The 22,513-nt window shown below is 32.6% G+C and overlaps 3 protein-coding genes across 5 annotated transcripts; 2 read left to right on the forward strand and 1 right to left on the reverse strand.

Annotated features, from left to right (window-relative positions):
• Positions 1 to 221: 221 nt before the first annotated feature.
• On the reverse strand, positions 222 to 2,965 carry LOC113392110 (engulfment and cell motility protein 1). The gene has a single exon (XM_026628393.2). The coding sequence runs from the start codon at positions 2,790 to 2,792 to the stop codon at positions 594 to 596; it is 2,199 nt and encodes a 732-aa protein (XP_026484178.2). The 5' UTR covers positions 2,793 to 2,965; the 3' UTR covers positions 222 to 593.
• Positions 2,966 to 4,816: 1,851 nt separating this feature from the next.
• On the forward strand, positions 4,817 to 10,869 carry LOC113392154 (spondin-1-like). Of its 2 annotated transcripts, none has more exons than XM_026628443.2 (10): positions 4,817 to 5,045; positions 5,255 to 5,466; positions 5,656 to 5,847; positions 6,313 to 6,519; positions 6,593 to 6,850; positions 7,173 to 7,347; positions 8,015 to 8,114; positions 9,731 to 9,902; positions 10,154 to 10,271; positions 10,718 to 10,869. In XM_026628443.2, exons 1-10 carry the CDS (start codon positions 4,868 to 4,870, stop codon positions 10,777 to 10,779), a joined length of 1,674 nt encoding a protein of 557 aa, XP_026484228.2. In that variant the 5' UTR covers positions 4,817 to 4,867; the 3' UTR covers positions 10,780 to 10,869. The 2 variants fall into 2 exon arrangements, with proteins under 2 accessions (XP_026484228.2, XP_026484221.2); XM_026628436.2 differs by having other exon boundaries at positions 4,820 to 5,045; positions 8,015 to 8,150; positions 10,718 to 10,857.
• A 1,236-nt stretch (positions 10,870 to 12,105) lies between these two features.
• On the forward strand, positions 12,106 to 18,617 carry LOC113392170 (spondin-2-like). 2 transcript variants are annotated; one of them, XM_026628455.2, is made up of 11 exons: positions 12,106 to 12,220; positions 13,525 to 13,710; positions 13,818 to 14,032; positions 14,258 to 14,449; positions 15,050 to 15,256; positions 15,731 to 15,985; positions 16,225 to 16,390; positions 16,883 to 16,937; positions 17,061 to 17,229; positions 17,478 to 17,580; positions 18,491 to 18,617. In XM_026628455.2, the coding sequence occupies exons 1-11, from the start codon at positions 12,196 to 12,198 to the stop codon at positions 18,514 to 18,516; spliced, it is 1,599 nt and encodes a 532-aa protein (XP_026484240.1). In that variant the 5' UTR covers positions 12,106 to 12,195; the 3' UTR covers positions 18,517 to 18,617. The 2 variants fall into 2 exon arrangements, with proteins under 2 accessions (XP_026484240.1, XP_026484257.1); XM_026628472.2 differs by lacking the exon at positions 13,525 to 13,710 and having other exon boundaries at positions 12,124 to 12,220.
• Positions 18,618 to 22,513: the final 3,896 nt, after the last annotated feature.

Consider the following 22,513-nt stretch of genomic DNA (forward strand, 5'->3'; position numbering starts at 1 on the left):
ATTTTATATATAATCATTTATTTATTAATTTATATAAGTATGTCATCAATGGGTTTTAATAATAATTTGATTGTCATGTGCACAAGGATAACAAAAGGCTCCAGAAACTGTAACGCACATTGCAATTTACATTTTATACGCAATCAAAATAAATTACAAGATCTAATATACAAATCAATTTCAGATTTAAAGAAACATTTGAGTAAGCAAAATGAAATACATTATTAGTATTTAAAATATTTATTTATTTTAATTAAAATATACAATTATATTATTTTATTAGACAATCTTTGGTGTACAAATAAAAATTTTTAATAAAGAGCAGATATATGACTTACCTAATATACATCATACTGGAATTTGGATGAAAACATCCATTTCATTATGTAATTTCAATAGTTTTATTTTTCTAAAAGTTTGTATACTAATAGCGAAAATCATACAATAAGTTTAATATATTATGGATTATAAACACTATTATTTGATTGATAAAAATAATATAGGAATGAAAATAATTAACACTAAGTAAAATCACTATATACTTAAAAATACTATAAAATACTTGATATTATGTACATTCATTTTTAACAATATTAATTGTTTTCATAATAAAAATCATAGTCTTCTGGTTCGGGTGGAATCTGAGGTGGGTCTTGGGGTATGTCAATACCTTCAGCATCTAGCAGTCTGACTTTTATATCCATAGACAATAGAGTCTCCAAGTCATTCTCAAAAGATTTGCTAGTCATCTTCTCTTTTAGCAAGGCATTTATACCATCAGTCCAATAGTCGAAAATTTGTTCATCTGGTGCTACAAAATCTAATGATGGGACTTCAGCTGCCTTAAGAATAAGAGAGAATGCTAAATGCGGACTACTAATTTTTCCTTTCAAATCTTTCATGTGGGGGCATTCTTTACCAACCACAACACATTTAATATCAGCTACAGCTAATTTAGTGCCTAATTCTTCCAGACTTGGTGTACTTTTTTCGTCACATTCTCCATAGTGTAATATTTTATGATTTGGGGACAAACGAACAAACCAAAACTTATCCTTTCGGTTAATCTTCATGTATTTCTTAAATCTGGTCCCTCCTACCAGTACACCTAATCGTTGCTGTTGAATCAAGTCTATAATCTCAGGTGTTATTTTCTCCTTAAGTTCAACAATTGGTCTAGCATGGGATTCCCATACTTCTCGATTGGTACGTTCCTGCTGCCACAGATGTGTTATTTCACTGTATGTTAACTCTTTAATCTTCTGTCGAAATTTATCAAAACCTTTAGGAGATGCTGCCAATGCTCTGCTAATCTGTTCTCTCACAACACTTAAGACTTTAACAAAATCTTCTGTTGTAGCTCTCATTTCTTTCCAAGTTTTGTTAAGTAGGACTATGCAAATGCGGAACAGTTCTTCAAATGGATGGTCATGTGTGAAAAAAAGAGGATGATAAGTTTGTCCCTGTTCACTCGGTGACTCCCCAATATGTAATATATCACACAAAAGTTTAACTAATTCAACACTAGTTTTACCAAAAGGGCATTCTTGTTCATCTGCTCTACAGCTATTTCTCAGTACAATTTTTGTATAATCCTCTCTATAATTTCTTGCAAAGTACAACATGCAATCTAATGCAAGTACACCAGGCGGTGTCTCATTAAAATCTTTAATTGGATCAATTTCACATTTAAAGCCCAGCTTTTTATAGTCCTTTGATAAACTACCTGTTTGACGCCTTGTTGTTACTTCCATATTAGTATTATTGTCATTTTCAAATGCTAACTTTCTCAATTCTTTTATCTTTTCCTGTGACTCTTGTTCTTGGGAGTCAGCTCTAAGTCGCATTTTGGGTTCAAGCAGACCTAGGGTCAATGTTTGCAACACATAAAGCTGATGAGCTAGCTCAGTACCCAAAGCTTCCTTTGAAACATTCTTTGTAATAAGATTTTCATAAATTTTGTTTCTAACTTGTTTAGAACACAATGTAGCAGCAATTGTTTTCTTTTTTGTCAAGTCAGCTTTGGAAAAAATTGCATTAATCAGTGCAATGGCATTCTGTTGGATGATTCTGTCTTGGTTTTCCAGATGGGATATTAAACTGGGTATAGTTATTTCTTTTTCAACATGTGAGTTTTTTCCCGAACTGTTGAGCACAATATTTTCAAGAATGGACAGACATGATTGGATTATCTTTGGATCTTGTGCATTAGTTTGATTACTGACAAAGCTGACGACCTTATTAATAAACTGGTTTTCTAAAATGTCCCAGGATATTATTCCATGATCCATCAATTCTACGAATGTTACCAAGGCATATTTTAAACAGTTGCCTTTAAATTTTCCAGTTTCTATGTTGTTGATAACAAGAGATAGTCCTTTTTTATTTATAAATTCCAGAGCGAAAGTAAGGTCACTACTCACGTTTGAAAGTTTTGTTAAGGCGGCCGTTTGTTCTGCTTCTGTACCTGTGTTAATTTTGGACAAAATATCTTGAACCGTTTTTGCTGGAGACTGTTCGAGTCGTAACACAGAACCATTTTTTATTTCGTTACGATTTTTTTCAGTAATATAATTTTGATTATTGCTTTCAGAGAATTGTAAAGCGTAGTTGACGGGATCTGGTAGACCCCACGCCTTGCACAAAAGCTGGATTATACTAGACAATGGTTGACTTTGATCGAACTCAATCAATTGTGGTACCTTGTCAGGCGCATTTAACATTTCCACCGCAATCTTCAATATTGTTGAATCTTTCGTCGCCGACGGCATTTTTATTGGCTTTACAGACATTTATTCACCATCTGACAATCACTTCCTTGACACAAATGCACTATTTAGATCCAAAACGGGAACATCCTATCAACATCAACAGTGTCTTGACAGTAATCGTTAATCAAAGCGTACACAATTACTACCCGATTCACGCACGCATACCTAAAATCATATATGGGAGGAATATTGGAATAAGGAATCCAATACCAACCTCTAGAAATAAAGTATTATTGCCAACCGAACGCAATTACTTTTTATGGGTGCTGTGCACAACTGCACAATTAAAATGTATCGATAGTGATCCTTTTTTTATTTTATCGGTACATCACTCCCAGATATAACAAAATTTCTAATTTTGTTACCTGATCTTCTTTTACAGAATTTGTTCAATAAAATTAACTTTTTTTACTATTATTTATTAATAATTTCCTATATATATACTTGAACATTTTTTTTTTTATATGTTACATTCTTACTAGGAAATTGTTACTTCTTGAAGGAGGTATAATAATATAGATTTTTCTTCTACCAATAAAATTCGCAACATTTACAGTTCAATTTAGTTAAAGCACTTGAATTAGTACCCAATATTAACAACTAATTGGTCGTTCTCCAAAGTTGCAGAATAAAAAATCAAAATATTTAATACCTTGATTTGTTGCAACTATTGAACGAGGTCACAAATATTAATATAATTCCGGGAGAAATAAGTTATTACATTCATTTCTCAATTGGAATCTAAATAACTTTTTTCAATATAGAGAATTATATACCAAACAAGTAATAAGAATGTTCCAGCAATAGTTGCAGCAAAGCTAAATCTTTATACCTTTACAATTAGTGATCATGTTTTAAACTACAATGTTTGTTGATGTTTATATTTTCTGCCAGTACAACTGCTACCAAAGAATAATATGTTTAATGAATTAATATAATAAATTAATTAATTTCTTTAATTAAAATACATAAATAAATATGACACAACATAATAGTGCTGACTCCAATAAACTTATAGAAATTAGATATAGCAAAAGTACCACAACACCCAGACTCAAAACAAATAACTGTTTTGTCAACAGGCATTTATATTGATGTGTTACCTTGTGAATAGTGTTACCTTTTATCTCAAGGTGACTTAATTAATTACAGCACCATCTAGGTACAACATACATAACATAAAAAAATTGTACGCTCTCTGCACTCTCATGTCTCTCTATTTACTCTCAACCCTCGTTTACCTATAGATTATCGAATCGCCGCCTTAGAAGTTTCACTTCTATTTGAAGTATTAATATATTAATAGGAGAAAATACGCTATTAATATTATTATAAATAGCGTATTTTAAAGGTAGATGTCTAACATTATCTAATTCTATTCTCTCTACTGTGTATAAGCATGCATCCTTCAAATTTCATCCTCTAGGTCCATTTTTCCCATTTACTATGAATAGAAAATTGTAATACCTTGAGGTCGTTTCCTAGAAAACTTCATTTGGATAATATACGATACATTTTATTTCTGTTATAGAAAGGTGTGGGAGTTTGAACTCTTTCTTGGAGTGGTACGCAGGAAAAAGTAATTAGGAATTACTGCTCTAGGTCCAAATATAGCTTTGGAGAGAACACTTTTCCATAAAGATACTTCTCTCTACCTCTACATTCCATAAATTACTCCTAGCGAAGCGGGTTGGGTTCCCAATTTTTGAATGAATCTAGTAGTAGTTATAGTTAATCCAATATAGTGAAAAAAGCCTCGAAGAAAAGTTATCAATTAATGTTTTACGTTGTTAAGCATTTCACGAAATATCGGCTACAAAACTGAAAGTATATTTTATTTTAAGTAGGTATCCTTTACACTCATTACTTTAAAGTCGGGTAAAACCCTTTTAGCTATCTGCAATAAAGATATATTAGGTCAATTGTCTAGGCTTATTAAAATGTAAGGCAACACGACTACTAAATTAGTTATTTAATATCGTTTAAGGGCATTTCTATGTTTTAATTGTTTCATTTATTCAATGGTACTCGTAATAACATATTGTTTTTGAAGTGCTAGCATTATTTACTTATGTGGATTTTTTTTTATTACAACGATGTTAAATAAAATCTTTATTACCCTGTTATCCCTAAGTTTTGGTCGGGATGTGTTTGGCTTTCGTTGTGATAGAAAGCCGTACGGATCAACCACACAATCATCTCCTCCCGATGGCCGCTTTAAGCTTGTAGTAGAAGATATCGAAGATGGTTATATACCAGATCAACTTTACACAGGTAAGAAATAAGGACACAAAGAGATAAGAGAAAAAAAGGATTTCATTTCCTTAATAATGTTTGTTACACTTTACACTAAAGAAAATAGTTTTCATGTAAATATTTTTTATAGATTAGCTAATAATTAAAGTAAAATCACATTAATATTAAACTTGTGTTCGCAACTATTTGTACAATATCATTGAATAAACTTTAATTTTATGATTTAGTAAAAATTACCGAAACTGATGGCGAATCTAGATTTATTGGGTTCATGATATCAGCGGAAGGAGATATTAAACCAGACCCCAAGAACCCTAGAAGGATGGTGGCTCTGTTCCCAGGGGACTTGAGACCTCAGAATACTTTTACGGCAAAGTTCAGCGATCGGTGCTTATATTCCGTGGAACATACAATGGCTTCCCCGAAATCTTTTGTTGAGGTAGGTAGAAATCGTTTTGTTACTTACAAATTAAAAAGAGGATTAATTTCTAATGTTTATTTTACATGTAATCCTTTATTTTGGTCGAGATCAAGTACATTGAATAAGCCTTTTCATTTTATGGATATGTACTATAAAGTATCTTAAATTTTTCTATTAATTGATTTACACATTGTCTCTAATTTGTAGGTATATTGGCAAGCTCCTCCGTCTGGTAATGGTTGTGTGACATTACGGGCGATGGTGGTTGAACATGAGGACGTATGGTACGAAGATGGTTCACCGTTATCTCAAAGGCTTTGTGAGGATTTGCGGCAACCAGATGACGTCACTCAGCAGTTAAATTACGATTGCGATATCTGTGATGATGCGAAGTATGAGGTAAATTTACAATATAACATTTATGGTTTTGTAAAACACTTTAAATGATTTCAAGCATCTACAGATCCTGCAAATTTAATATAATTCAAATTTCCACAACACAGGATTTTAATGATTCTTATTTGATACATTTGTCATTACAAAACATGTTGTTATTGACTCATTAATTTAGGCTTTTACACACAAAATGACACAGGAATTTCATTTTTACAAATTTTTCAGTCACTCATTCAATAAATATAAATATATGTGAAGCCCTAGTATATTAGCAGGAGCGCCATATAAGCGGGCTGGCAAATAGTCTACATAGTAAGTAGTCACCACTGCCCATAGATGTTGGTACTGTAATATGTTCGTACACCAGTGCACGACTAACCTGACAGCTAAGTTATTTCAAACGTGAAGGAATTCCATCGAATAATGTTTTACTATATTTTTTATGGATACTACTACAAATTATTTTAGCTAACTTTCACGGGTATGTGGTCCCGACATACACACCCGCGTCTTTACCCAGAGAATGATTGGATACCTCGATATAGTGACATGGTAGGAGCGTCACATTCTACCGATTACATAATATGGGCTCCTGGAACATTGGCTACAGACGGCTTAAGAGATTTTGCTGAACATGCTAATGGTAGTAAATTAGAAAGTGAAATCAGAGAAAAGGTACTTGCCTGAAATCATATTATTTCTGTTTATGTCAGAGGTTTTATTTTAATGCTATTTATTTTTATATTAGATTGGTGATGGCGTTCGAACTCTCATCAAAGGCAAAGGTCACGGTTATCGTAAAATGTCTAATCCAACTTATGCTTTCTTCCGTACTGATAAGAATAATCATATTTTCACGGTTGGTGTTGCAATCCATCCGTCTCCTGATTGGTTTCTAGGAGTTACAAGATTTGAACTCTGCCAAGTAGATAATACTTGGTTACAAGAAAGGGAATTAAACTTATATCCATGGGACGCTGGTACTGACAGTGGCGTTTCTTACGAAGTAAGTTTTTAGTTTTAAATTTCATATTAATAACATATTTTATGAATAGAATTATGAAATCCACACAAACTTATAGAAAAAATAGCAATTATTGTATGTATTAATTTTTTAGAAGTAAATTAAATTATGGATATGTTTGTATATGCGATCGTGGTTTTGCCTAATCAAATAGTACCTAGGCTCATGATATCTAGATAAAGGATACATTATGACGTATGAATATTCTTTATATATTATATTACTTACTCTGAGTTAACAAAATTCTATTTACTTATGAACTTATAGTAAATAATAATTGTCACATTTCATCTATTGCTTATAGTCCCCAAATATGGAAACGTTTCCACAAGATGCTGTCAGTAGAGTGCAAATGAGTTCATACGACAAAAAATCACCATTTTATGAAATGGATATGAAAGACCTTCATCCTTTTGGTAAAATTCACATAAAATTGATTAGAACTTATCATAGGGAGTGCGAAGAAGAGGAAACGACTAGTAAGTGTTTTTTTTTGTTTTTATATATTATTCCGTAGTAAGTTTATAGAAAAAAAGTCACTCAGATGCTCGTAATTCTGTTTACTTTTATTTTTTTAAATGTTTTATTAAAATAAAATAAGCATCAAAAAACAAGAATACACTCATAATTACAACTCGGGTTGCGTAACATTACTGCGATGTGTTGTAATGAGTTTTTAATACCTAGGAGCATATTTAGTAGCAATCAAATTATGTGTCATGTACATACGCGAATATTGAGAGTTCATACCATGGGTTCATACTTACTACTGATTATTATTTGTTTGATTATTAACAATATCGTGAAGCAAACCTCCATTTATTGGGTGAAAATCTTCCACTTGTGTAGCTGCGTAGTGGAATGAGGAGAGGTAGGCTCAGTATAGCAATGGGATATTTACATGCCGTCACTTCTTTAATAAACGGTCGCACCGGTTGGCGCGAAAATACTATGTATACTATAAATGATAATCGTGTCTACAGTAATCATATTTATATAATAGTATTAATTAGTTGATGTTATTTATCCTAGAGGATAGTGGAGGAGGCATACGTATTATAAATCTATTTACTTGACTACGACTGTTTCATAATGAAGGAATAAACAAGCTATTAAACTTTTATAATTTCTTAACAAATTAAACAGAAGAACCGGAAGCATCAACTATAGAGCCTATCACTACGGAAGAAGGAGAAGAAGCTGGTGAAAATGAAGAAAAACAAGGCGAGCCTGACAATCCATCCAGGTACCAAAACACAGATCTAGCTAGCAGCCGTCGGGGGTGAGACTTAATTAATATAATGATATCAAAACATTCAAGCGCACCTTTAATTTAATATCATTTCATATATCCTGAACATGAGATCGGAAAGGATTACTATAAAGTACAATAATAATTCGGAAAATTAAATGCATGTCTGTGATCAGGAATTTTTTATTCATGTCTCAAAATTAATCATCATAGCTACATGTTTTGAACATTAAAAGGAAATAGAGTCCGACCGAACCATCGACTTTGGTTTAGGCCAACTTCGGCCAAACCTTCGATCAAAATTTCGGCTTTAGCCGAAATGGGACAAAGTTTTGGCCGAAGCCGAAATTTCCTACTAAATACCAAAATTTAGCGAACAACTATGATAACGCGAAAGCACAAAGAAATGATTCACGCGGACGAGGGTCAAACTGAGTTACGCCGGTCGGTTGCCATCGTTACTCGTAAGTAGTCAATCAAAATAATTCCTATTATCAGACATGCCTTTCATTTAGCGTTTTAAGTTCTTGAGAAGGCTTAGGGCAATAATTTTACTTTAGCGAACTTTACTGTAAGTCAAATTACACACTGATAATTATCAACTTAGGATAACGGGTAGCATATTCTTTAAAGGGAATAGAAGATATGTCTAGAAGTTTGATTACATAGTAGGTATATTCATAGATTCCACCCATGATTATAACTCGGGTTGCGTAACATTACCGTGATGTGTTGTAATGAGTTTTTATAGTACCTAGAAACATATATGTACCTAGCAGTAGAAATAATTAGTTGTGTGTCATACTATAGTCATTTTTTACCAAACCCAAAGGTTGACTTACATACATTTCTACTTTAAAGTATAAAAAGTCCAAACTGGATTTTCTAAGTAGACATTCCAGGGTTACGTGTTAGGACCCGTTCGAGCTCCATAATCAGATTAGATCGGTACTTTATTATTGTATTGTCATCGGTATTCGGTCCTTGATAAGTGTGCAAAGTTTCAATTTAATCCGACACTTTGAAGTCGGTGAATATAATGTTCGAAGATTCAGTTACATACATAGATAGCGTATCAAAAAAAATTGTGAATGTAATTTTTTTTTTGAATTATTGCGAAGATTGAACTGAAATTCTTAACGGCTTCGGCCAGAAGTCGACTTTCGGTCGGACATCATACATTCAAACATTAAAAAATTATAAAATTGTCTACGTCTAAATCTCTTTGTCATTGATTTAGTATCAATTATAATATACTAAACCTATAACTTTGAATACACCAATAGGCTATGTATGAGTAGGATCTATGCCGGAGGACTCCGTTGTCATAATTATATATTATTTAGTAAATAAATAGTTATATAAGTTTTTAAACTTAATAGTGATAATATTAAGACGACAACCATTACAGCCATTCGATCAGGATTATTACTTGGAATGATATATTTAGTTATTTCGGCTAACATTATTAAAGAAGCGATAAATTAATACATCTGTACGTTTGATGCAAACAGCAGGTTAACCGGTTTAGTCGTATAATAACTAATTACCAATCAGTGGTCACTAAACAACATATTTGTCATACTAGTTCATAATTATTATATTTCCAGCGAAGCCCCAATAGTAACAGACCCTGACTCATCAGATGACTGCCCGATGTCACAATGGCAAGAATGGAGCCCTTGTGACGGTGTTTGTGATAATGGTAAAGTAGTAGGATATAAATGGCGGGAACGATACCATCTTGTGGATGGTGTTGCGGTTGAAAAATACGATCCCAATGTAAGTATTTTGAATGTTAATTTTTATACAAATAATTGGATAATATTATATGAAATACCTCTATAAATAATCTATATTGAGATATAAAAACACATTTAATTTCGCAATTGTAACTAAGGCTCAATACCATAACTGTTACATTTAAGAAAGATATGTAAAATTTAATGAAAATAGAAAACAAAAGGAATTTGTAAAAGTTACTTTTTGAACTTAAATTATAATGAAAAAATCTTATTAATATTAACATCTAGACGGATCCGTCAACTATAAAAGAAGTACCACGAATTTGCAAGAGCCATTACGACGATTTTGAGAGAAGCGAATGTGAGGATGATTGTCCAGAAACTGAAGATGACAATGATTTAACCGGTAGGCAGAATTATTATTATTTTTAAGCGATTTGGTAAATAGCTTACTTATGATATGTGGTCACTGATGCCTATGTATGCAATGTCAATGCATTGGCCATAAGAAATTGTAATCATTAAATACATCGCCAATATGCCACCAACCTTGGAAACTGAGATGTTATGTACTTGTACCAGAACACAACAATACAAAGCATTGCTGTTTGGCTGTATACTATCTGATGAGTGAGTGATACCAACCCAGACGAGCTTGCACAAAACTATACTATCAAGTGATATTTCCTTTTTATGATTATGTAAAAACACACCTGTAGTACCTAGTAGGTGTAGTAAGTGTATGTAAATTGACCGCTTGTGGTTACATATCCGCACCAAGCCCATGTCGACATAAAGATTACACTTATCATTTTTAAAATAATTACTTTTATAATTTAATAACCTTTTCAGCTGAAAGAAGAGTTATGTCGCCAGTTGCCCCAGGATTTGGGTGGAACTCGAAAAGACCCTGAAGCGAAATTATCTGTAGGATTATTTGCAATATATAGAATGAAATGTAAGGAAAAATGATCATAATTATAAATAAAATATATCGATTTTAAATGTGTAAAAAATATATTTATGAATACATTATAATTTGTATCATAGAAAGCTCATCAGATACAACTCTTGTTAGTCGAAAATCGAAAATTAAAATATCATTGACACACATTAATTTTTTTTTTTTTAATTCTTCATGAAGTCGTAGGCTTAGAGAGACATCGTACAGCAACCTGAATAATTATTTTGTCGGTTAACATTTTACTAAATGTTTATTTTGTGGGTTAAAAATACGCAACGGAGCAACGTGGTGGAATTAGCTTCTATGTATAAGCTTATCATTCATAATAAAATATATAAAAAAAGTTTAAACATTTTTGAGTCATTTATTAAATTTAATGGTTAAAAATTAAAAATGTCGGTCAAAAATATAATTATAAATAAAAAATATTGATATATACAAATGTTACTACAACTGTAGAAGAGAATAGTGACGAGGATATAATAGTTTCAACAGCTGCTTTATTGTAAAATTAAAAGTAATTAATATATTTTTATTTCAATACTAGTGATATTTAATTGCTACAGGTTATAATTGGATACTTACGTAATTTACGTAAGTTTTTTGGTTGGTGTAAAAATAGCCAAAAAAATAATCTTCTTTTTTCTCTCTTTCTTTTATGTGAATCTAATTGAAGATTTTATATGTCATTGATTTCATTCGAAAACCTATTGAAGTTTCGACGAAAAATAATATCAAGTTAGGAGTTGTAACTCTTATTTTTCAAAAAACGAATGAAGGTAGGCTTTGATAATTGGCCAAAATGGTTTTCAATAGTTAGCAACATAACAAAAGCACCAATGTTAAAAAAGGCCAGTGCTGCATTACACATTACACATGTGAACCCGTTAAGATAATTTAGCATTTTTCCATATTCCTTTCGCGACGAAGACGCCCACTAAGAAGATAATTTCTGCTCTCTGACAAATGGCAGGGGTAACTTTGTTTGAATTATACCTGTACGAAGTCGGGGACGGGCAGCTAGATTTGAATAAAATTATTACCTGGTATGTTTTTTTTTACAAAAAGTAATTTTCCGATGACGCTTTCATGTACAGTCTGACAATTAATCCACTGTAGTTATTAAATAAGAGCAATTGTTTAATTTAAATTATAAAACCGAATTACAATTAGGTGTGCGCTTTAAATCAGTAGGGTTTAACGTTCAAAACAGAATGACGAAACGAAAATGGAATTGGAACTGTAATTCAACACATTACGAGTTTAACACTAATTAATTTAGATCCAGTCGACGAGCGACAATTGACCGACATAGTCTACTTAATTCTAATCCTGTTCTTGTGAAGTTAACTCTTAAAACTCTAAAATGAAAGCGTTATTTAGATTAAAAGGTAAGATTTTTAAATGTTCTTTTACTAAAACTCTATTCTTTAGTTAGCTTTTCCGAGCTTTGTAACCTGCCTCACAACTATATTCGGTTCCGCAAAGTAGGTAGAAGGAAAAAAAGCACGAAAAGACGAAAGCATCTTTATGACAAAAATAAAGTAGCATTAATTTAGTATGTAAGTTTTTCATAAAGAATAGCATGCCTAACACAATCGAAAGCTTTTGTATACGAATACACTCGTTTATGATCCGCATCAGTAGTAGAACGACCCCCAGTCTAAGTGAAAACAAACTGTTGACAATGTAATAGCCTATTCGAATTAAAATATAATAATAATTGATTAAGCATGGCTTTTTCAAATATTTTATTCGCAAAATTGATTTTGGTCTATAGTTGTTTTTATCATCGGATTTGAATAATGGAATTACTTTACTGTTAATAATTTTAATTGAATTTTATCTGCACATAACAACAGTAACATGTTTTTTTAGAGATAATTAAAAAATAATTGTTTGCCATATTTCCTCAAAATACATTAAATTGTAGTTTCCTTTCATTTAATAATTGGGCGATTGTCGGAATTTACAAGGGTAAGCAAAGATTGTTTGAACTTTAAAATCAAAGATCTTCTGAGTTCAGAGTTTTCACTTCAGACCGGGATATTGCAACTGTTTCTTAAATTCATTTGCTACTATTCCAGTTTCGTCAGTTTCGACTAAATCACTCATTTCTTCTCCTACCGTCGCCAAAGCCTGATTAAAGTAATATGTTAAAACATTTAATATCTGTTTTGAATCGAACAATGTCTACGTGTTAAGCGCTGTGATATAGATGGTAAGAGATATCTTAAGACTCCACAATATGTGGGGTACAACAAATATCTATTCTTGGGCCATTTTATTCTTCATTTACATAAAAGAATGGCCATGTCTGGGAGGAGACAAACGTGTATGTCGGTATAAATAAGCAAACTTAAGTTTAAAAGTAAACTTAACTTAACTATAACTACAAGAATGAACACTTGGCGATACTTTACAGCCGCCTGTAATTAGTTAACATACAAAACGAACTGTTTTATTTTAAGTGACAACTGCAAAAACGCATAGTTTTTCGGTAAGAACGATTGAGTGAGAATCTTTAGTTAGTGTTAGTGACTTAGTTAGATCAATAGAAAATGACTATCGTTTGACGCAACGAACTCCAACCATATGATATGCGCTATAGTTTGCTAATTTGAATATAAAGGCTATTTTGTTTAAATCACATCTCAAATTAAAACTAACTGAATAATGTATTTTTTATTGTTAGTAACTCATCAGCTGCTATATCTAATATATTTGATCATGGTTCTACAATGTTGTCATTGTGAAGTGAAACCTTGCGATCGAAGGCCTCTGGAAACTAAAACCGACCCCTTGCCACCTGACAATCGTTTTCAAATTGAAATAATTGAAATTAACGATAATATGTATATCCCAAATAGATTATATACAGGTAAATACAGATTTTTTTCAAACACTTTTATGCAATAAAAACAAAAAAAATATCTTAAGGTAATTCTTTGTTTTTTTATAGTTAGATGTTCAATATATTTTTTACAGTACGTTTATTCGCATCAGACGATATGTCTACCTTTATCGCCTTCACGATATCAGCACTTGAAGATACAAAACCAAATGAGAAAAATCGGCGGAAGCCGATTCCATTGAACGCTGGTATTATTTATGCTCCACTTAACTCTACTGATTCTAAGCTGAGTTTGATCTGCAACAACTCGGTCATACAAACAGATATCACTCCAAAGCTTTCTGTGCAGGTATGCTCGCCTCGATGGTTTGTTTTAAGTACATTCAAAAGAAAAGTTAAGACATTGCATCTGTGTTTGGCTAAGAAAGAATAATGAACAATAATTATAACTTAGGAATAAGACCCTAGTTTATCTATCTAGTAACTATGTGATCTATAGCACTAGAAGACTTCACACTACATATATTTATTGTAAAAACTTTTGTCAAATTAAAATTAAAATTTCAACCTCCAGGTTAAATGGCGTGCGCCTCCGAAAGACAATAAGTGTGTTACTATATATGCGCTTATTGCCGTGAAGCCAGATGTGTGGTATAGCTTTGATGGTCCTCTGTCGAAAAAAGTGTGTGAGGATCGTCGGAATATGGAAGACATTCAACCAATGGAAAATGATAACTGCACAAGTTGTGAAGACGCTAGATACCTGGTGAGAAATGTAATTACAAATAAGAGAAAAAGCTATGTGTCATCATTATTCACTTCCCTTTGATCTGGGACTGGTGCAGTGCATAAGTTAAATGAGAAATAGCCAAATTTTCTTAGGAAAGTTTTCCCGACAAAGTTTACGGGTTCTTTACGTACATCTTAACAAACATCTTTTATCGTTTTTTTGACGCTTCCTTGACGCAAAAAGAGAAAGAAAGACGGTTTTTGCTATTTTTGGTCAAAATATTTTAGGCTCTATAATTTTACTTTAACCCGAACCAATTCGAACACATCTATTAAAACAATTGGTACCTATGTTTGATTCAATTTTGTACTAAATATTTAAAAAAAACGTTTTTTAAATATTTAATAAGTCTGCAAAAATAATTGGTGAAATAATTATTTAAGAAAATGGTAAAATATAGTGTAGGATTTTGAAAATGAATAAAATAGAGATTCCCTATACATCTTGTAACGGTCCATGCAAATGGAAAATGCCTGTATTTTGAATAATACCAATCAAACGGGTTTAGGTAGATTTGTATCTTAGGCAGTACTACAAATTTAATAATAAATTAATTTTAGTAACATTTTATTCAAGCTGACATTTGAAGGAATTTGGTCTTATAATACTCATCGGCATATGTTCCCCAATGCAAGCGAATTAGCCCGATTCAGTGATGTTGTAGGCGCATCACATAGTAAGAATTATCAAATTTACAAATTCAATACTGAAGCTAGTGGAGGTTTAAAGATGCTAGTAGAGCAAGGAAACACAACCAAATTAGAAATGGAGATTCAAGCAGAGGTAAACAAAAATTTTACTTAAGTCCTGTGATGCATTCTAAAACATTTTTTTATATTGCTAGTATAGTTTTGAGTTTTTTTTTTTCAGATACAAAAAATACGGTAAAAAACATTCATAATTTGTCTTTATAATTACTTTTTCACTGATTACAATTTTCATTTATTTTATAGTTTTCGTATAAGGTTCGAGTGTCTCCAAATCCGCCTTCGTTGGGCTCAAATTTATTTTTTCACACCTGTCTTTGTTACTAGAACTCATTTTCGCATTTTCGGGATACTTAACTTCAAAACTTCGTCATTATAAACTAAGCTTACCACTTGTCAGAACAAATTGTTGAATATCGCATTCATAGATTGCCATTTGTGCCATGTTTTATTTCTTTGATTTTTCCCTTTTTCTTTTGGTGTACGATAAAGTACATGTTGTAAACATTTGTACCGTATTGTATACCCTTACCTACCTTGCTTGTTATAGCTTGGATCATCAGTGAGAACGATTATAAAAGCTTTAGGCCAACCAAAGCCAAATATGGTGACTAACGCAATATTCCGTGTAACGAGAGAACACCATTTAGTGTCTCTAGTGACTGCAATCATACCATCGCCCGACTGGTTCCTTGGAGTATCTAATATGGAATTATGTGAAGTTACCACTAGGAAGTGGGCACCGAATTTGACATTTAACTTATATCCTCTAGATGCAGGTACAGATAGTGGGTTGACTTTTGAGGTAAGTGTCAATTGAGATGCTATGCACTTTATAGTAAGCTACTAATCATATGTATGATTTTTTGGTGGAATAAAAAATGGTATCATTTAGATTTTTTTTTATAATGACTCAACGCTATATATGTGGGTAATTCGCAGGCCCTGCTATTTTATGGTGATTGTGCATGTAATATCTACTGGCATATTACATATTCATAATGAAATTTATTAGATTAAGTTTTTAATATTAAATATTTGTAGTCTCCAAATGAAGATACGATGCCTCCTCAATCCATTAAATCAGCCGAAATAAATAAATTAATCCCAAAAGAGCAGATGAAGCCATTTGCGAAATTACATTTCGAATTAATGCGTACATACACAACTCCAGACTGCACAAATGAATCTCCCGATCAAGAAAATAAAGGTAATGAAAAAAATCATTTATCTATACTTACGCTTTTTTATTAAGTTTATCAATAGGCCTAATTAATTCACTTCTCTCTTTGTTGTAAAGAAGGTCAATCGCGTAAAGCGTAGGTATTTTAAATGAATTTATTAGGTATACCACGGACTTGTCTTTTACCCTACGATAACAATAAGTGTAAATGTATTTTAAAAAGTCGAGGGAAAACATTTTATAAGTAAAAAGTTGCAGTATAAACTCTTTGGATGTACTGTTTGTTTCTGGTTAATAACAAAGCTGTAGTGTGTGTATACTTATTAAATAGACGTTATTCGTAATTATAAAATTGTGAGAAACAAATTAAACTGACATTTGATGATTAACAAATAGACGCGTCGTTTCCCACTACCGAAATTTGTAGAAATATGCGCCTTATATACAAACCATTTTTTTATTTAATCTTTCTACGCCTATGGGAGTAACTTTAAAATAAATTACAATTTAACTTTTTAGACGAGGAAAGACAGACTGACTCGAATGAAATACCGCCTCCAACTACACCATCACGGTAATTAACAAATTTTATTTTAAAATTCACGGTTTTAAGTTTTCCACCATCAACATGCAAAAAAAATATTAATTTAGAAAACAAAAACCTCAAGAGATAAAATTTCTTTTTAATTGTACACAGTGAAGAACCTTCTCCAGACATAGAATCAACTGAGGATTGTCCCATGACTGCGTGGGAGGAGTGGTTATCGTGTGAAGGGGAGTGTATTAATGGCAAGCTCAAGGGTTACCAGACGCGGTTTCGATACCATCTTGTAGATGGAGTTGCTGTTGGCAAGTACAACGAAAATGTAAGGTTCCTAATTGTTAGCTATATTACTACAAATATATAATATACTTGAACTATAACATAGCATGACTATACCTTAAATAAACACATTTAAAACAGTCGAGGAAAGAATAGCTGATGATTCGATGAATATATATATTGGAAGAATTGTTTAGGTCAATCTATGGTTTTACAATAATAGCTACCTGTAAGCAAGGTAAAATTGAATAATTAGCCATACAGTTATTTTTATTAAATACATTTTTTCAGAATCCATCTTATGAGGAAAAAAGAATACCGCAGTATTGTGTAGATAATTATTTAGATATTGAAACAAAAAATTGTGAAGAAACTTGCGAAGAAGAGGAAGAAGGTAATATCAAGAAAATTATTTAGATTTCGTTTCTGGATGTTTGTTTATGATTCATGGACCAAAAACATTGTTTTTTATTCTATACAATTATATTTATAGCCGTAAATCCTACGTTTCTAAGGAATCACTTGAGAAGAACAAACGATCACGGAGAGCATTTAATTTTCTGTATCATAGTTTTTTAAGCTGAAGACAATCAATAAGCTTTAAAATCAAAAAAAATAATGCCCTCGATATTATTAATATAACTATATTGCATTTATATTTTTATAATATATGTGTATAATATCCTTCGTGCACATTATATTTTGAGCTTAATCAGTTTTAGATGATGTCAGTTAGGTTAGTGTAGTTGAGAACGTTCACGCCACTTGAGAACGATGTCAAGAATTTAATTGTGTCTGGAAACGAAGCATGGATTTATTTTATATACTTGTGTATACAAGAGTCAAAATAAGAGCACACAGTGTAATGGAGACATGACAAACTGTAACAATAATCTTAATAGATTTCGGGAAATTTTATCGGTCGATCAAAACAATAAAGACGTGAATATGACAGGTTAATACATTACCACATAAATTAAAAAGTGCTTATAAGTAACAATAAAGGAAAATGTTTTCCCGTGTTTCGAATAGTGCATAGCTGCATTAAATAAGTGTGATAGTGAAACACTGAGTAACTCTTAAGCTTTTATTTGGCCTCAATGTACTCCAAAATATTAGGATACATTTTTTTTAAAGTATCACAATGTAATTTATAAATTATGAGACGTGTTTTAGGGCTAACAGATTTTGAAAAGAAAAACGTACTTATTTAATTCTTAAGTTTCCCCTTCGCTCCACGAACTTTTGGACCATCCCCGATATAATGTTGTAGCAAAGAGTTTAACAACGTACATTATTTACAGTTTCAGCCAATAGAAGAATTTGGTAAGAAAATCAGAGAACAATATCAGATAATCAGCTAAATTTCAAGTGAAAGCAAAAATGAAGTGATATTAATGCCAAATAAAAAAACATTTTATAACTTGTTTTTATTTTTTAGAATAAAATCCTGTGTGTCAATATCTGTGTTTGCAATTCTATGAATTTTTTCAGCACTTTAACGTGCTATTATTTTTCGTCGATAACTTAATGTTAATAAATTTATACTTTGAGTGAGCAGCTTTACATTTATAGGTGTGAAGAACGATACCTTTACCATCAATTCCAACTCGATAATAAAGAAGTGATAAGCTTGTTAATGATAATTTTGCAAGTACTTCTCCCAGTATGTCAATATTTCTGTAGATTGTGAAATTCAATCCGAATGTAATTAATGACTAAATTGATAGAAAATAATACTTTTTTTAGTCAAATTAATAAAATTTATTAATATAATTCCGTTTCCGTTTCCTAATTTACGCCTACCGCGCCCCCTATACTCCTTTCTGGAAATAAACTGACAAGCAAATACAAGCCGCCAAATTTGTCTTTGTTCGGCTCATAATAATGGATGTAGCCCCAGGAAGACATTATTTGGACTTCGGACGTATTAGGAAACATAATACAAATTTTATTGGAAGGTAAAATTTTTATATTATGTGTTCCGGTTGACGGATTGTATTTGTAATAAAATAATGTATTTAAAACATAACAATGTGATTCAATATATTAAATTGAAACAAAGCATTAAGTTCATTATTTAAATTCATTGAAGATAAGCATATAAAACTAATTAATTTAAATCAACATAAATCCAATATTTTCCAATGAAATATAAAGATTTAGTATGAAAATACTGAGATAGAGATTTTTCAGCAGTTATCTCTGCATTTGTTGTATCAATAATATGTTTTTGATAGAACTTCTTAAATGTATGCTCATGTTGCCAGTTACCTTTAGTTAAGATATCATTAATGTGGTAATTTTCTACCCAGTTTAAAAAGGATACCGCTGCTCTACAACTTCCAGCTAAGGCCTGAATACCAGAATCAGCTAAAAGACCTTTTATCCAACCATCGATCATCGCTGCAGTAGCTGATCTAGTAGGGCCTTTAGTTGCTAATAATAGATTACTAATATTCCCTCTGATTTGTTGTTTGTTTGTTCCATCGATGTTTCGGTCAGGAGCAGCCACAAAAGTCCAACTTGATTGTTTATATGAAGATGAATCGGTTTTCGACCCAAATATGGAATGCAAGGTGATGGAATCTATATTATCTATAAAATGGTGACTGTCAACATGTAAAAGAGTAAGGTCATGTACTTTTCGACCCGAAGCTAATAGCAAAATAGCGGCAGTGTGCCTAGATATTTGATATACACTATTCAAATCTATATTATTATTGTTGAGATAGCAAAAAAATTTTGATAGTGCCAAGATCTGCTGAACGCGTCGTGAAAGCAGGCGTTCGAGTCTAGTAAGTCTAAACATAGTTTGTTACCACGTGTGCGGTCCGAGACGCGAACAAGTCTATGTCTGGAGTTCCCCACAGATTGAACAGTTCTTTATATAGGAAACAACTGTTCTGTTGTCGCACTGAAGAATAACTCTCGAGTCTTGGAACAACGTTGCTCTGGAGGATATGGCCGCTATGACTGCATACATCTCCTTCAAATTGCAGTGCCATTAGCCCTGGTGGTGTTCCCATGACCATTTCACCATTTCATTGTTTACAAGGTCCTTGAATGTCCGACGCGTCGATGATGACGTGGGTTGTGGCCATTCTCTGAGGATGAATGGGTGTCCCCTGACTGATATTTTCTAACCACCACTCCAGCTCTGAAGTACCTCGTCCGGATACTGCTTTGATAAGTGAAGATACCTCCTGAGCTTGTTGCTGTGATACTGCAGTACTTGGCAATGCAACCTTCCCCGGTGGGTGATAAAAGTTGTAAAGTTAAGGTTATCCTAAGAGGCGTTGCGCTTGCTTTAAGTTCCAACTGCCGGTCGCAAGCCGCACGAGCAAATTCTGACGATTTTTCTTTATTTTTTCTAAGGGCAGGGACTTGGTGTTGGATTTGGTGTCCCATATTATTCCCAGAAAGTTTATGAATCCCGTGGGTGTCATAATAGATTTTTCTATATTGATCCACCAACCTAGGTTGCTCAAAAAACGTATAGACATCTTTACTTGAACTTCCAAAACGTCTCTGTCCTGGTGTACGAGCAGATAACCGTCAAGATAAACCGCTAGACGCAGACCGTTCTTACGAAGTATTTCGGCTGTACAGTTTGTTACCGAAGCAAAATCCATCCAATCTCCATGTTGTAAGAACTTGGGAACTTGTTGATGGTGGAAAAGATGAAAATGTCTCGGTTTCATGTACTGATTCACTGACTCACCAATTGTTGTGACAAAAAGTCAAACCTTTTATCCCCATCCCGCGACCAGTCACGCTTTTGGCGCTTCCTTGGTGGTCCCTCGTATTCATTATCCGACGAATCCGATGAAATATACGAAGAATTCGAACTACCCTCACATAAATCTTTATTTTGATTAAGCGCGATCACCTCTTTACTCATTGTTGAGCTTTTAAGGTTTCAAGAAACGGAAGACAAACAACACTTGTTTAAAAATAACTTTCTACTTTAAATCTCGAAAGTTGATTATAATAATTTAAAACTATTATTTTTTTTAACTTTTAACGACTGCTCGTGTGGAAAAACGACGCAACAATGACAAATTTGGCGGCTTGTATTTGCTTATCAGTTTAGTTCCAGAAAGGAGTATAAGGGGCGCGGTAGGCGTAAATTAGGAAACGGAAGTGGTAAAATTTAGCAACCTTCAGCGGAAATCAGACGATGTACTCTCATAATGGACTTCGGACGTCAACCGGAACACAGAAGATAATATATATTCCCATCCAGTAAGCCTCTAATTGTTCCAGTCGGCTGACGGTCGCGTCGATCGGGATGATAATTACCAACTTTTCACGAAACCTGAAGATGGAGATTAGGAAATTGTCTTGTCTCTTATAAAAGAGAGTGCATAGTAGTAATCCTACTTCCTACTAATAATATAAACGCGAAAGTTTGTGTATGGATCTGGTTGATTTCTCTGAGGTATGGATGGATGTTTGTTACTCTTTCACGTAAAAAATACTGAACGGATTTGAATATAATTTGGCACACAGGTAGAATATGTACTGGGATAACATATAGGAAACTTTTTATACCGGTAAAACATAAATTCTCTCGGGAACGCAGGTGAAACCCCAGGATAGAAGTAGTAAATAAAATAGTAAAAATAAATAGTAATTATGGCAAAATTTATTCATTTAAACAAAACTTATTTATTTTATTAAAAACGAGTACATCCGCCATTCGTATCAATCACAGCTTGTAGTTGCTGTCGCATTCATCCAACAAGGCGAGAGTATATTATGTCAATTCCTCTGAAGCCCTCCCAGACACTTCGGTAATGTTCTACGACAGCTGCTTTGGTTCTATCGTTATGATTTATCCACCGCTGCACCATCAATCCCTATGGATTTTCGACAGGGTATATCCGCCGCTTTTGCAGGCCAAGGAATCACCACCACTTCCCGGTGTCAATGGAACCACACATCACACGTCACGTCATTACATTAACCATCACTTAAAATAACGGCCGAATAATATTACAACCGTTTTGATTCTAAGATTGACAATTGACAATTAAGATATCATATCATAATTATCTACAATATAATTTAAATCTTGTAATGACTAATTAGGTCATAAAAAGTGTTTATGTTGATATGGCACTAGACGTAGTCCAAAGACGGTACACTATTTTGAACCAAGTTATCATACAATGTAGTTTAATTTTATATGCAGTTGTGTGTTTAGTACTTTAGTTTCAAAAGGTACTAAGAGTTTACGACATGATATAGAAATTAATTTGAAAACTGACGAAGGTTTTCTTACTCTTACTGTACAATATAAAGTTTCAAACTTCATGTTA

Source organism: Vanessa tameamea, chromosome 10, assembly GCF_037043105.1.
Source record: "Vanessa tameamea isolate UH-Manoa-2023 chromosome 10, ilVanTame1 primary haplotype, whole genome shotgun sequence".
Lineage (NCBI taxonomy): Eukaryota > Metazoa > Arthropoda > Insecta > Lepidoptera > Nymphalidae > Vanessa > Vanessa tameamea.

Coding starts and splice junctions, on each gene's coding strand:
- LOC113392110 (XM_026628393.2), bottom strand. CDS start 2,792: ATGTCTGTAAAGCCAATAAAAATGCCGTCGGCGACGAAAGATTCAACA.
- LOC113392154 (XM_026628436.2), top strand. CDS start 4,868: ATGTTAAATAAAATCTTTATTACCCTGTTATCCCTAAGTTTTGGTCGG. Junction 5,467..5,655: donor CCCCGAAATCTTTTGTTGAG/GTAGGTAGAAAT, acceptor TCTAATTTGTAG/GTATATTGGCAAGCTCCTCC. Junction 6,851..7,172: donor ACAGTGGCGTTTCTTACGAA/GTAAGTTTTTAG, acceptor TATTGCTTATAG/TCCCCAAATATGGAAACGTT.
- LOC113392170 (XM_026628455.2), top strand. CDS start 12,196: ATGAAAGCGTTATTTAGATTAAAAG. Junction 15,986..16,224: donor ATAGTGGGTTGACTTTTGAG/GTAAGTGTCAAT, acceptor AAATATTTGTAG/TCTCCAAATGAAGATACGAT. Junction 17,230..17,477: donor TTGGCAAGTACAACGAAAAT/GTAAGGTTCCTA, acceptor ACATTTTTTCAG/AATCCATCTTATGAGGAAAA.